The sequence below is a fragment of the Budorcas taxicolor genome, chromosome 18 (genome assembly GCF_023091745.1).
Source record: "Budorcas taxicolor isolate Tak-1 chromosome 18, Takin1.1, whole genome shotgun sequence".
Taxonomy (NCBI): Eukaryota; Metazoa; Chordata; class Mammalia; order Artiodactyla; family Bovidae; genus Budorcas; species Budorcas taxicolor.
This window is the reverse complement of record NC_068927.1, coordinates 11,105,791-11,122,124: the sequence shown is the minus strand read 5'-3', so window position 1 is coordinate 11,122,124 and position 16,334 is coordinate 11,105,791. Positions and strand designations below refer to the sequence as shown.

At 43.8% G+C, this 16,334-nt stretch overlaps 1 protein-coding gene across 1 annotated transcript in view; it reads right to left on the bottom strand.

The window, feature by feature from the left end:
* CDH13 (cadherin 13) overlaps nucleotides 1-16,334 on the bottom strand; it is a 1,024,384-nt gene that overhangs the window by 794,443 nt on the left and 213,607 nt on the right. The window contains exon 2 of the mRNA XM_052655824.1: nucleotides 14,277-14,388. Coding sequence (XP_052511784.1) covers nucleotides 14,277-14,388 — 112 coding nt within the window. The remainder of the gene's footprint in view (nucleotides 1-14,276; nucleotides 14,389-16,334) is intronic.

Sequence of the window (16,334 nt, the reverse complement as noted above, 5' to 3'; positions counted from 1 at the left end):
TTCAATTCGCCAACAGCCTCTTAGAGGTTTGTAAATTCCCTACAGGCTGCCCCTATCTCCACCTCCCCACCCATGGGCAGCACTGATCCCTCCACCAATGCTGGTGCCCCAGACAACACTGTGACCAAGTAGGGCAGCTGCCCGAAGCCCAACCCACCAGGAGAGATTCCAGAATCATGCTTTCAGCTCTCAACTCCTGGGTGCTTATGAGTGGCTTCCTGCCTTCCTGTCAGCCTGGGTTTGCGCCTGTGTAACAGGGTCCATTTTATGGAAATGCTCCTGGTTGCTCTTCCTTTCAGATTTTCCTAGTTGACCTCCCTGCTCTTTGCCAGAGGCATCTGTTGCCTTAGGGAAGATTAGGGTGTTGAATCAGGAATGCAAAGAGGGTGAAAGATTTGATATTCAGCCTAAAGACTTCAGTGAAACAAAAGTCTTGAAAGCCTGGCTTTACCAAGAGGGAAAAGGGCTTTCTACACTGTAAATGTAAGCCTTAGGTAGAGCTAACTCAGGACTTCCTGGAGAGGTTCCCACCCACCTTGAGACCTGTTTAGCCTGGGTGAGGAGACAGGGGGCTGCTGCTGGACAGAGACAAGGCAGGAAGGTGTTCTGAGTCTCAGAAAGTTTGGCTTTACTCAGAAAGCCCACTGCCTTTACGTTCAGAGCTTTATAGTTTACAAGCGCCTATGTTTCCAAGCATTTTACTCTGTCTTATTTCCTATGAGCTCAGCAGAATTAAAAAGAATAAAATAAGAATAAGGGAAAAAGAAGAAAAAAGAAAATACTTTTCAAGAAGAAAGGCAAGGCTGGAGTTGCGCAGGCTCAGATCTTTCCAGCCCCCAGGTGAGATGGAAAGGTGGCTAACTTTTGCATGCTGAAGCTACTGCAAGTTTCTCAAAAAAGAAAAAAAAAATGGAGGGGAGGTGGGTGAAACTCAACAGCTTAGGGAGGATAAGAGATACAGGAAGACGTAAGGGGTAAAGGAACTGCTTATTTCTCATTCTCAAAGTCAAGTAGACCTTCCTATCACATAGGCGCAGAACGGCTCCTCGAGGGTCAGAAAGGGACGGGGGACCACCAGGGCCTCCCTGGCGGCTCAGACAGTAAAGAATCTGCCTGCAGTGCAGGAGACCCAGGTTCGATTCCTGGGTTGGGAAGATCCCCTGGAGAAGGAAATGGCAATCCACTCCTGTATTCTTGCCTGGAGAATCCCATGGACAGAGGAACCTGGTAGGCTACAGTCCATGGACTCGCAAAGAGTCAGACACAAGTGAGCAGCTAACTTTCACTTTTACCTTCATGACATCATAGTAGGTGACGTCAACCTACCCATAGGCCTTTTCACTAGAATCCATCTTGGCTCAGAGATGCATGTGCACACAGGGGAAGACTCTGAGTGAAACCCAATAGGGACTCAAAGCTGGGCAAAAGCAAGATGACTGATCAGAAGCAGCCCAGTGGGAATCCCCCACATCAGTGATTCAGACTACACGAGGGCACGACTCCCTCTCTCTGAGCCCGCCCAAGTGAGTCTATGCACAGGTACTCTTTCCTTCTAATAAGCGCTTTACTTTTTTCACTACTTCCCATCCCTTCGTGGAAGTTCATTTCTACACAGCCAATAGGCCAGGACCTTGTCACAGGCCCTGGTAGTCCAGTGCTCCAGTGCTCTCATTACTGCAGCCTGCCTTCAACCTCTGGCTGGGGAACCAAAATCTTATTTCAAGCCACTGCAGGCCACCAGGGATCACTAGCCCATGCCCTCCCTCGACGCCTCTTCAGACCATGGGAATGACGCCTGGGCCACATCCCCGTGGGCATCTACCTGACAATCCTGGTTGCCCCTTAATTTCAGTTTCCTTCCTCAGCGCCTAGAATTTGATGCTGAATTCCCTTTCTAGCTTGATTTATCCCCACTCACCCTCTCTCTTTCTGTTTCTAATTCGACAAACTTCCTTCCACTGAAAAATGCAGTGCTAACCATATTCCTTGGAGGTTTTGACTCATATTTTGAACTGTTTTTCAAGCACTAATTATTTCTTTCATGTTATTCAGAATCAGTGTTTCCTCATTTGGAATCCCCCCTGCCCCCACGGAATTTGATGTATACGTATGAAAATTAAGACCAGTTTTAGCTAAAAATCGATCCTCTGGGAGGTCTCTGCAATCAGCTGACTGGCGCAGTTAAGAGGAAGCTGGATGGCTGACAACTGTTGGGGCTTCAGATGGGGATGAAATAAGCTGGTGCAGCAGCTGGACACTTTTCAGGGGTGTCCTGCCAAGACGTCATTTACCAAGTTGCTCGCAAGGAGGAGCGGGATTGTGTGGAGGTGGCTGGGATCTGGTGGCTGGTGGCCCAGCACACTCTGCTGCCCCAGAAGCAGCTGCGGTTTGGAGGGCCAGCTGAATGTTTCAGCGGAACTGAGGTCTGCAAATTTTCAGGGGAATGTTCTCCTGAGGAGGGCAGCCTGGAACTCAGAAATCCAAGATGCTCTGCATATGAAAAGTGTCCATTGTAACTCATTAGGTAGCAAAACCCAACCTGAACAGACATGGTGATATTTGCTGTCCTCAGTTAGCCTGCTTAGGGTAGATATCCATATGTGCTACTGCAGACGTATCTGACTTATTACAGGGGCTGCCCCAGAACCCCCTGGTGGAGTGGGTAATATACAGCATATACACGTTACTAGCTTTCTCTAAATTCCAAAACACATCTGGATCTAAGGTTTGGAAGAATCACTTCTCAAATACTTTCCAGGGAACATCCTCTTAATCTGTAACCCAAAGAGATTCACAAACGAGGAAGCAGAGTGTGTGTGCATTGGGAGGTGGTGGTGTGGAGACTTGGAGGAAGTAGGGAGAACACATGTCCTATTTCGGAGGCGTCACGGTGAGGGTTGCAAGTCCCCTGTCCTGCCTTCAGTAAACGCTGGCACTGCCCATTCCAACAGCATCATTCTGCAGAATTCCCCTCCTTTGCCTCATTCTTTTAAATGATAAAATCAACCCAGATGGCTCAGCTGATAAAGAATCTGCCTGCAAGGTAGGAGACACAGGAGATGCAGGTTCCATCTCTGGGTCAGGAAGATCCTCTGGAGTAGGAAATGGCAACTCACTTCCGTATTCTTGCCTGAAAAATCCCATTGACAGAGTAGCTTGGTGGGCTATAGTCCATAGAGTTGCAAAGAGTCGGACACGACTAAGAGACTACACACACACACACACACACACACACACACCCCCTTTATGTAGAGTGCCCCAAGTGACAGGCACTCTCCTAACATTTTGCAAATGTTATCTTGAGTCATCAGTCCTCGAAACAGTACTTCCATTCTACAGATGGGAAAACTGAGGAGCCGAGAGCTTGAGTGACTGGATACACCACCATGCGGCAAGTGATGGACACAAGTGAACCGACTCAGGAGCCCATCCCAAGAGCCCCAAGAGGTTCACGGGTGCCCCAGTCTGTTCTCCACAGAAAGGACTGGAGCATTTCTGTGAGAGGAAAGTGGATACAGCTTTCCACGTGGAGAGAACAGGCAGGGTCAGAAAGTCAGAGCTCCTTTTCCACTGCTGACACTTCTTTTGAGATATTGGATCTTTAAATCAACCTTCATGCCTTCATTGCTAAAACGGGATTTAGAATCCTACCTTATAGGGCGGTTGATTTGATGAAATGGATAAAATGATAGCCCTTTTCAACCTAGGTCTCCCGCACTGCAGACGGATTCTTTACCAGCTGAGCCACAAGGGAAGCCCAAGAATACTGGAGTGGGTAGCCTATCCCTTCTCCAGCAGATTTTCCTGAATCAGGAAACTAACCAGGATCTCCTGTACTGCAGGCGGATTCTTTACCAACTGAGCTATCAGGAAAGTCCTTTCCTAGATCAGAGTATCTCAAACTAGAAACCTGTTCTCATTTTAGGGCTTTACCTGATCCCTCTGCCTAAAGGCTTACAAACGCAGTCTCCACCTGATCGGTCCCTTCTCCTAGTTTAGGGCTCAGGTTCTCAGAATTTCTTTAGCCACCTATTTTATCACGTCCATCCAGAAATCTCTATCACACAACCTCCTCTTATTTCTTTCATAGTATTTATCGTCAGCATTTTACGTGTAATTTTTCTGTCTTCTTAGACGTTTATTTCTATCATGGCTGTCTCTCTCATTCCATAAAAATGAAAGCTCTAATATAAAAGGCATCTTTTCTAGAATTTTGGTTCAAAGTTTTACCCCTTGTACCTAGTATAGGGTCTGGCATAAGGGATGTGACCATACTACAATTCTTCAATAATTGGTTAAACAAATGGGACTCCATGTATGTCTTTTCCTATCCTATCCCCTATTTCTGCCTCCAAAAAGAGAATGCAAATTTGGTCAAATACAAAAAGTGCCTGGGGATATTCTGACTGGCAAGTGTTTCCACCTCTTGCCCTTTTGCTTTCAAGCCAACAAAAATTTCCATGAAAATTAAGATTAAAAAGGACAGACAGAAGGCATCATAATTTTTAGAATATGTGTGGATTTGACCTATTATAGAATAATAAGATCTTCTGCCTTCTCACACTATTTAAAGACATGCTGAATCTTGTCCAATTTATGTTTTGATGTCGCACTCATTAAGCAGCTCAATTCATGTGGTTCTAACACCTTAAATTAGGAGATGTTCCTGTAACACCTGTGTGTTCCTGAATTCTTAACCCCTTGAAGAAAAACAGAAATAAAAGAGATTTATATCAGCTCCAGAACCATGTGAATGAAGACACTCAACAGGTTGAAGAGTGAGGCCATATGGCAGTACTTAGAATTTGACAGTCTTAATTAAGCAATCTGCTCACCAGCATCACCAGTGAGAAAGCTGGCATGATGGTTGTCCTCATCCCTGCCCCCTAAGAGACGTTTCCAATGTGCGCATGTGCTAGGTTCTAAAAATTCTCATGCATGAAGCATAGCCTGCAGTCATAGAATGTCAGTCCTGAAAGGGACCTTAGCAATAGAGTAGAACACCCCCAGTCACTTCAGTCATGTCCAGCTCTTTACTACCCTGTGGACTGTAGCTCGCCAGGCTCCTCTGTCCATGATATTCTCCAGGCAGGAACACTGGAGTGGGTTGCCATGCGCTCCTCCAGGGGATCTTCCTGACCCAGGAATCAAACTGGTATCTCCTACATCTCCTGTATTGCAGGTGGATTTTTTTACACAATGAGTCACCTGGGAAGCCCAAAGATGGAATCCAAATGGGCGGGAGAAACATCAACAACCTCAGAAATGCGGATGATAGCATTCTAATGGCAGAAAACAAAGAGGAACTAAAGAACCTCTTGATGAGGGTGAAGGAGGAGAGTGAAAGAGCCAGCTTAGGATTAAATATTAAAAACACTAAGATCATGGCATCTGGTCCCTTTACTACATGGCAAATAGAAGGGGAAAATGTGGAAGTAGTGACAGAGTTCCTCTTCTTGGGCACCAAAATCACTGCAGACGGTGACTGCAGCCACGAAATCAGAAGACGACTGCTTCTTCACAGGAAAGCTATGAGAAACCTAGACACTGGTGAAAAGCAGAGACAATACTCTGCTGAGAAAAGTCCGTATATTTAAGGCTATGGTCTTCCCAGTGGTCACATACAGTTGTGAGAACTGGACCATAAAAAAGGCAGAAAGAATGCCAAAGAATTGATGCTTTTGAACTATGGTGCTGGAGAAGACTCCTGAAAGTCTCTTGGACAGTAAGGAGGTCAAACCAGTCAATCTTAAGGGAGATTAACCCTGAATATTCACTGGAAGGAGTGATGCAAAAGCTGAAGCTCCATTATTTTGGTCATCTGATGTGAACAGATGACTCATTGGAAAAGTTCTGATGCTGGGAAAGACTGAGGGCAGAAAGAAGAGGGTGTCAGAGAATGAGATGAAAAAAAAAAAAGAGAATGAGATGGCTGGACAGTATCACCGATGAAATGAACATGAACTTGGGCAAACTCCAGGAGATGGTGAGGGACAGGGAGGCCTGGTGTGCTGCAGTCCATGGGGTCACAAAGAGTTGGGCACGGCTGGGTGAAGGAACAGTGACAAAAAGAACACCCTCACAGTGAACTCTCCTACTTTTGCCAGCCCAAATCTTCTTGGATGCCTTGATTGGTTCAGGGATAGACACGTGACCCAAGCTGGACCCAGAGAGTTAGCCATGGAGTGTTTGCTGGGATACTTGGAAACAGAGATGCTCTGGGTTGTTAAGCTGGCAGAATGAACGGCTGGAACTTCTGGTGGCCATCCTGGAGGAAACCCGTCTGACACTGAGGGGCATCAACACTATATAAAGCAGGGCTGAAGAATGGTGATATTGATGATATTATTACAGCATCAGATCCAGGTGTTCCTGAAGCCAGATCAGACCTTGAGATGTTCAATTACATGAGCTGACTATTTTGTCATTTTCCTAAAGCCAGTTGGAGTTGAATCCGATCAACTTTAGAATCCAATCAAAATAACCCTAATAGATCCTCGTTATACAAATGGGGAAACAGGGGTCCAGAGAGGAAAAGGGTCATACAGGTTAGTGTTTGAGCTGGAACAGACTCAGGGATTCTGCACTCTTTTAGAAAACTTGTCTTCTAGATGTCTCCCCCAGTCTAGACCCTGGGAATTGCCTGGGGCTCTGCTCTCACCCTTGTTTCTTACTCTGCTACTTCTTAACCATCCTGCCTTCTCCACTGACCAGGTCTCCTTCCACATGCCTCCCTTCCATCCCATCTCAGATCTTCTGAAATGGCTCCATGTAAGCCTGAGCCTCCCCAGCAGTTCTCTCTTATCCGTGTCCTATTCTGAACTTCCAGAAAGCCAGCCACGCTGATCACATGGCTCCCCTTTTCACCTAGTCCCTGTGTGGATGATTCAAAACACTGAAGGTAGATTGCAAAGTCTCAGTCAATGCCAGCCATTCCCTGCCCTTGCGTCTCTCAGTAGTGTCCTCCGCTTCCCTAACCACCAGTAAGAGCTACTGTCAAAGACAGCAATGGTGTGATACAAACAACATGTGTGTTTGGTCTTTGGAGCGTATCATCTGACCTGCACACCTGTCTCAGGAGCAAGGGTGACTTCACGGAGGTAAATGTAGATACCTACAAGGGGCAGGTGGAATAAAGGAGGAAGCTGATTAGTTGACAGGAAGACAGTGGGGGCTGGAGAACCACCAGGAAGGCCTCAGCTACTGTTATTGCTATACTACTTCCCGCAGAGTTTTCAGAGCCCTGTACAGACCTGAGCATTTAATCCTCAGAACAGCCTATTGAGGCTGCTACCACTGTGATTCATTTGCCTCTGGGGTCTATATTCTGGAGGCCCAGTACTTCCCAGAAGTCATGAATTTTTAAAAATGAAATTCTCAATGTTGACAACAAATTCCTTTCATTAAACACTTCAGACTCCTACACTGAGCTGCCAAACAGGACAAGCAGGACATATCTGTGGGATATTTAGTCCATGAGCTGACAATGTGATTCCTCTGGTCTATTTATTCCTTTCATCCCACTGATAGGAAAATTTATGCCAAGAGCGCTCTACCCATATCCCCATTCCTCTTCTCCTAAGGCCCTCTGAGCCTGTTACCTCATGTTTCCCAATCTTCGAAGCACAGCTTCGGACCCTGGTCTAATGGAAGATCTCTAAGTACTTTACCATACCCCTCTCTGGTGTGTATATGTGCTCCTTTCAGTCTGCAATCATTTTGTATCACTTTACATTTACGAGATGAGGCACTAATATAATGCATTTATGAGGATCATAATAAATATTAACTAACTGATTAGTCAACCGTCACAGTTATGTTGGTGGTGGTGGGTGGGGAGCAAACCTGTAAAAATATTACCTTTCTATAGGATTCTGTTGACATATAGTAAAAAGTCATGAATGTAAACAGGAGTCCGCATTCAGACCCGAAGGATAATCACCTTCATGATGATGGAGTGAATTAAGTGACGCCAGAATAATTTTCCTCGGTATATCATGACAGTTTAAAACAAATAGACCACTTGTAACTCCAACCTATTCAGATCTATGTATACTGTAGTACAGGTCATGTTACATAATTTCACTAATCAGTTAATCAGTCTCCCAACCTGAAAGAACATGAAAGTTAATAGTACAGAGGACAGTCAGCAAATGGAAAGGAAATTATCATTAGTTTCTTTTCCATTTTTTAAATCACTAAAACTGAAAACCAAAAGACCTTAGGAAGTTCTCAAGGAGAGAGGATATACATAGATAGAATCCCGAGTCAGCTTGAACTCAAGAAACAGGAATTCCTCCACCTGCCAGGTTGGAAAGTTCATCCATTTACTACCACTCAAATGAAACCTTTTTAGCAGGGTCAAAAGGGCCTTTGTTTTGACATTTAATTCACTGGCGATGTATTTCCTGAGTTAGGATGCAAAACGCCTCTCACATTGCTTTTTCATTAATTGCCTTCATTTTTCAAGTTCCCTGTGTGATTTATAGTCAATTAAAAACACCCTCAAAAGGCATGACTCATGTATGTTAAGTACAAATATGATTAATTGGACACCATGGACTCCATGGGTGACCTGGCTACCAACCAAGGTCAGTGTCAAGGTGGCATGACCAAGAAACATTTTGGTGAAAGAAACACAGGTGAAAGGCCAAAAGCCAGGAGTATAGGGTCATGGGCAATCTGGCACTGGGCCCATTCAAAATAAGCAAAATAGATACATTTCCCATGTTACAGAGGAAGAATGAACTTGTCTATGAACAGAAAAAACATAATGCAGTAGAAATTTTCTATTTCATCCAGACTGACAAAAATAGATGGGAAAATTAAGCGGCAAATTTCCCTGATGGATCATCACCAACATCAACAAAAGCTACAAGGCCACAAAACCATGGGACTCTGGATAAGAGCCAGAACACAGGAACCCTGGATCCAAAATTTGATGCCACCAGTTACAAGCAATACAACCATGGATAAATGGCCTCGCCTAGTCCAGCCTCAGTATCCTCACCTGTGAAATGGGCACATGAGTATATTTTTCCCTTAAGGTCTGTTATGAGGTTCAAGGTGACACTCCACACTTAGAAAACATGCAGTAAATATCACCTATGAAAGCCGCAGATGCTGCACCAGTCACCTCTAGGGGAGCCTTTTAAATTTCCCAACATCTGCCCCTAATGTGGGCACACTTGTTACATTTTCTGGAAGTTCTCTATACCTTAAATCAGTGGTTTCCCACAAAATGAGGTAAACAAAAATATTTGGGGCAGCTTTTACAATATAAATTTACTCAAAGACTGACTTCTCTTTTGTAATTGGTCCTAACTCCTATTTTGTTTGTTTTTTGATAACAATGACATTTTAAAAGTCTGGGCAAAGCAAACAGAGGTATTCTCACTTTATGTCACTCATAAGCCTGCTTTTTCTTCTTTTTTTCATATTCAGACTAAGAAAAATGTTGTAAAATACACTCCTATCAATTAGAGATTTTTAAAAAATTCTACTGGTCCATGAAATTCAAATCCTAGAATCGTTGCTTTAGATTCTTCTTTAATCTCTTCAGATTTTAATGGCCATGATTTGTCTGCTAAATTCAGGTGTGCTGCTACTAAGTTGCTTCAGTCGTGTCCGACCCTGTGTGACCCCATGGATGGCAGCCTACCAGGTTCCTCCGTCCCTGGGATTTTCCAGGCAAGAGTACTGGAGTGGGGCGCCATTGCCTTCTCCGAAATTCAGGTTTAGATGGCCATTATAAGGATACCAAACCGAAGATCTATGTATAATAATAATACTAACAGCAACAACAATAATAATAACAGCAATGGCAAGAATAATAGAAATACTACTACCAGCTTCCATTAACTCACAACTATGTTCTAAGCATCTTTCCATCAATCACTGCATTAACTCTAGAGTTAAAAACTGTGGTTATCCTTCTTAGAGAGATGCAATAATTCAGACTTGCAGGATTTGGATAACTCACTCATTGCCACGCAGCTAACATGGGAATATGTCATTTGTTTGAACTCTAGCCGACTCTAGTGAGTTTTAAACTGTATGACCTTAACCTCAATACGATAATCATCAGAAGAATGCAATCGGGGCCCATCCTTACTAGAACTATCAGAAGGTCCCTGCCTGGGTGTTTCTAAGAGGAGGCAGTGAAGAAGCTGTTCTGCTCAGTGGGAAGCAGACGAGAAAAGCAGGAGGAAGTCCCAGGGGCATGACCTCCTGTCCTGTTTGAATGACCGTCTTTGTCTCATCCCCGTGTTGACCAAAGCTAGTCAGAAACAGCGGCCTCTTTCGGGAGTCTCTTTTTGACTGGGGTCACTTGGCTGTGTTAGGATCTGTGCAGAGGCGGTGAGCTCACGTCCGTACTTGAGTTCCTCCATGTCCAACCTCTCTTGCAGTTAGCTTGGCTCTGTGATTAGGTCTGGCCAAGAATGTGAACAGAAACAATCCATGTCCCTTTTGAGCTCTAGTGGCTAAACATCCGTGGTGCCTTCTCCACCCTTCTCCACCCTTCTCCTTGGCCCCCTCTCTGCCAGCTTGATGACTTGGCCAAATATGCAGGACCAAGCAGGGAGCAACTTGCTTCCTCAAGTTCCTGCGTGGGAGGCCAGCTATGGTTCCCTTAGCAAACAGATCCCTCCCTGGTGCCAGGAAGGTCTGTCTGAGCTGATTAGAGCAGGGCAGAGTGTTCCATTCTGTAATTTTTTAGGACACAAGATAGTCAGGGCCTTATCACTTGGTCTTTGTCCACATCAGCTGGTTGGCTGGTCAGTTTTCCAGGCCAACTCTTCTTCTGGAGCCTGGGAGGCTGCAACCGGGGTCACTATCCAAATCTCGTGGTACCAAGATAGTGGCTACCAGAATCGCATGATTTTCACACTGCAGGAGAAGCAGCCTCATCAACCAGTTTAAGAGAATTCTGGGTCTTGGAGGCCTCGAAGGACCGCCTGCAACCTGCAAACCTCTGGCAGAGCCCTCCCTGAGTCCAAATATCATGAGCAGATGTCTCCTTTCTGAGTTTCTGCCTTTTAAACTGTCTTCCCCTTTCTTCTTGTACTTCTCACAGAAAATGAGAATAACCACATCTTCCCAGCTCACCTTTCAAGACTAGATGGAGCCAAGTGCTCCTGAGCTGGGGCCTTTGCATCACACTGTGAAAGATACAGCGATAAAGCTCCCTTGGTTACTTTAGAAGAAATAGTGGGATGCCATGTTTTGATCCTAGAAGCTTGTTGAAAAATGGCCCTTTAAAGACGAAAGCAAGCTAGTTACTGGAAAGGAGAGCAGAATAAAGAGTTATTTGGATGTGAGGAAAATAAAAGGCTTTAGAACAACTGAAGGAAAGATGTATCGGAGTGAGCGGTGAATAAAATATTATGGAAATAAAAGGAGCGGAGGTGACCATTAGTAACAGTTAAAACAGAAAAAGATAAGTCACTGAGAATTAAGGAGAAAGATGAAAAAAGATAAAAGGAAATATTACTGTCTGAACAAAGACAGAAGGAAGTCGTGGACAGAATAAACATTTACTGGAAGGTGCTGAACACTGAACACAGAATTGGTTGAATATAAGTCTGGCGTGTGAGCAGATATAGTATGTCTGCCAGGCAAAGAGATAACACTTTCAGACAAGTTTATAGAATGGTGAAAAGTGTGGACATCAATTGACTGATTATGCTGTATTTTATACTTTCTGCAAGACAAAAATTCACGATGACTGGAAGCCAAAGCTCTCGTAAAATATTACAAAGACAAAGAGAAAAACTGGAGTGTCACAGGAGGAGTTCAAGGTACTGTTACTAACCTGGTTTCTTTTAACCTCTGTTTTTACCTAGATCATCAGCTTATATTTACACATTACTGAATGATCCCTAACCATTTCCAGGATCTTGGCAGTGACCTCACATATCTAAGTATGCTTAAACCACTGATTCTGTTTGATTCTTCCCACTTTTCCTCCAGATGTTACCCTTGTGACAATATGATCTTCATTCTGAGAGAATGCACCACTCACTGGCTCTTTGGCTAATCACATTTTTCAGAAATAGAAAAGGTCTTGTGTCAGACCACAGGGAAATGCATGAAAGAAACTAAGAATGAGAAGGGAAGGAGGGAGATGTAAGATGTTGGTTGCTTGGGGAAAAAGTCTGTTCAAAGTTTTGGACTTTTTATTTCCTCCTGCATGTTGAATAGAGCAAAACACATTGTTATTACTTCTGGAAATCCAGCTTTTCCCAACCAGTAGCCAGTAGGCATTCTCAGCTCCGTGAAAACTTTCTTCTTCATTTAGGCATAATTAACCTTATTCACACTATGGGGTTGCACAGAGTCAGACACAACTGAAACGACTTAGCAGCAGCAGCAGCAGCAGCATGACAACCTATGCTCACTGTTTTGAGATAAACTGAAAAATAGCAGCCCACATCTGTTCTTTGTCCATTTTCTCCCCTAGTAATACATATAGGCCCACAGTTTCATTGACAGGGGAGGAGGCTGGCCAGATTTTGCTGATCCAACAATTCACTTACAAAATCACATATAAATTTTTAAATATCCTCAAATCACCAACTTTTACTGAATGTGCTCTCATTGATAATCAACCCAGTTCCATTTCACTTTTACTAGCTTACACAGAATCAACAACCATAACCCACTAAATTACCTAGAGGATTAAAACAAATAAAAAACCTACACAGACACACACAAAACTGTAATATTGGAATGTACAGGATGGTCTAGTTTAAATTAAAAAGATCCCCCAAAGTATGATTGTTTCCAGCTTCTCAGAGGTAAATTAAAAGCTGTTTGGTGTCGTGAAGATTACAGAAGCAATCACATTTATGGGCCTGCTTTGCATACCAACTCTATTAATTTCCATACTCAGGGTGGCTTCACATTTCCACACATGTTAATATAGATGCCATTTGGGATAATCACTTGGAAAAAAAAGAGAAAGGAGAGAGAGAGAAGAGAGGGAGATGATGCAGATGAGAGGAGAGGAGAGCCAGAAAAAATGGTTCTCTGAAGCCAAGTTCCATTTAAAATATATTGATTCTGATAAATAGAAGAATCAAAAGACAAATGAGAGTTCCTGAGGGCCTGACCCGGGAGTCACATCAGGGATCAGATTAACAATGAAACCACATGTTGGGCTTCACTCCTTGTGCCAGCCCTGCACCTTGTCATTATAGACCCTAATCACTAAAATGATTTCATTGCCATAATTGCATCAAGACATGCATGGGCTTCCCCTTGCTGGGCTCCTTCGATCCTCAACACTGCATCTTCATTACTGTGCTCCTTTCGACCCTTCAAATGCGTTCCAGCCTCACAGAACAGTCCAGGTGAGCCGGCTGAACATTCTTCCCCTTCCGTTTAAACATGCTCGCCACGTAGCACAGGAGGGAAGGAATACAGTCAGCCCGGAAGGCAAACCTGGGACCATAGGGCAAGTGTACAGTTATCTTCCCTAAAGGGAGCACAGAGCATCGGACCAAACTAAACCACCGCTTTTATATGCTTCACTCCCAAATGTTAAAGAATGGGGCTCAAGAGCCTGCAATTAAATGGTTATTCGTCTACCATCAATTTTAAATTCGCTGTGCTAAAACAAAACCATGCTTGTTTTGCATCTAGCAATGCACTCCATGCCCCAGATAAAACAAAATAATATTGGCATTAAAAAGAGGAAGATGATATAACCACAGATCTGAGGGTGGCATATTTTAAGGAAATCAATTGGAATTTGGGGGGATTTGAGCTCAATCCACAAAATAGCCAGTAGAGCTTTTGAATCTTTCAGAAAACCATCTTATTAGTCTTAAGAGTTTAAATTCCTATGCCTAAAAATTCCTAGAAGCTAACCTTTTGCTCTGGATGTTATTTTTATCCAGTGCTATGTATGAGAAATCCAGGTAGAACAGCAATCCACAGGAAGGCAACGGTCTGTTCTCAGGATCTGCCCAAAGAAAATGGGGCATTCCATTTCCTTTGCATAGGTCAGCACTCATGGTGGGAGCTGATGGTCCCCTTTCCTGGGAGCAATCAGGAAGTGCTCACTGGTGATCAAATGTGACAAAGAGATACACACCACTCGTTTCACCTCTAAGCTGACAAAGCCCTAATTCAAGACTTTCCACCCTGGGGCAAACAGTGACATTAGAAAAATGATCAGAAAACTCTTAGCTTAGGGAATACTGTATACTGAGGGACATTCTTAAACATCAGTGAATAGGCCAAAAGCACCATCGAGTGACGTTGCTTACAGTTTAAAATCGCCTGGTCCTCAATGAATTCAGCTGGCTGATCGATATGGAACACTTTCTGCTGAAATCCAGGAGTGCAGTCCAAATCTTCTGCAGATGTTAGCAGCAGCACCTGAGAAAACCAAAGCCATCAATATTTTAATGCAGCTTATATGTTTGCCCTGCTAACTTTTTACCAAATCTGTGACTTTTAGAAATGAGCTGAGGTTTTAATTTCATTTCTCAAATGAAGAGGTAAGTTGATACTTCTCCTGTGGCTGCCAACCATTCATTTTGGCAATGAGACTTGGAAAACACGCAAATGGGAACAGCTGTTGCAGTTTCCATTAAGTTGCAGTTAAAGAAATAACTTCGTCAGATTTTTACACCTGCTTAGAATCTCACTATGGTTTTCCATGTGTGAAATTTCATTACAGAAACTGTCAATTTCATATGATGCCTGAGCGAAAACCAACTTCACTTTCATAGATGCAAAGGATCATTGTCCCTGATGAAGAGGAGGAAAGCAGAGATATTTCACCGGAAGCTACTTCTAACAAGAATTCAAGGCCTGAGACCTTCACAGTGCAACGTGGTGGCCATGAGCCACCCATGGATTCTGAGCACCTGGAATGTAGCCATGCTGAAAGTGTCAGCAGAAAGTACATGTGGAATTTTGAAGACTAAATACCGAAAACAAAAATAAAGTAAAATGTATAATTAATGATTTGTATATAGATTACATGCGAATATGCTATTTTACAGATTAGACTAAATTAAGTCACTATTAAAATTAATTTTACCCCTTTCTTTTTACTTTAGTTAATAGTTAATTGCTATTAGGCAATTAAAATTTTATAATTGCTTCTGAAGTCTCAGCTTTGTCTTTGCAAATTCTTAGAGCATTTCACTAAGAAGTCAAAAATTCAGGTTATATGATTTGGAACATAAAAGTTAAGTGACACCTCATCTCCACAGCAGCACTATGACGTACTCAGCATGTTATAAAACACATTTAACCAACAAGGGGCCCAACATTCTGTGTGTGTTTGTCACTCAGTCATGTCCGACTCTTGCAACCCCATGGACTGTAGCACACCAGGCTCCTCTGTCCATGGAATTGTCCAGGCAAGAATACAAGTGGGTAGCCATTTTCCTCTCCAGAGGATCCACCCAATCCAGGGATTGAACCCGGGTCTCCTGCTCTGCAGGCGGGTTCTTTACCATCTGAGCCACCAGGAAAGCCCCCCAACATTCTAGAGGTTAACGGTTGCTTCAAATCTCACAGCTAGGATGGGTGGAGCCAGGAACTGAATCCAGGTTTAAGTGTCCTCCGATTTTGACAGAGCTCTGCTCCCACCCTTCAGGCAAGCCTTTGTCTGGGATATTTCTCTGAAACCCATGGGATGCTGCTTTAACTGAGTCTGGTGCCAGCAGGCAGTGTTTAGAAATCCACATCCCCAAACTATCACTGCAACCAGGAGAGCTGCTCTGTGCTCACCCGCAGGTGAGAGAGTCAAGAGGCAACTGTTCTCTCTCCCACTTGGACCTGAGCACCAACTGTCCATGGTGGTATCTAGCTTGATATCTCATCGCGCATCAGATGTCGTCTCCTTGGCTCATTTTCTCATCCCTTGTTGCTATTTTTCTGACATCACCCTCAAAATAAGACTCCTTGCATTCAAGTCTTTGACTCAGTGTCTGCTTCTTGGGAAACTAAACTTTGATACCACAATGGAAACTCTTAACCACTGTACACAGGCTGTTGAAAACTCATTATTGTCCCCACCAGCGAACTCAAAGGAGTGTGTGAAAGGTTGGAAGCTGTGGAACCAGGGCCTCTCTCTAAATATCAGCTCTCTGAAATGCACTGAACCCAACGAACAAGAGCAAGAATCAATCTCCCAGGGTTCACAGTGTGGGTGGCCTGAGAAACAGCATATGAATTGAGATGGGAAAGTCCCCACCCTGACCGACATCACCCTTCTAAAAATCAAAGGGGGAAGGATGCTGTAGTCCCATATCTGAGCATTTCTGCGTGTAAATCTCTCTGTTGCCTTGAGAGCAGGGTCTGGGTAG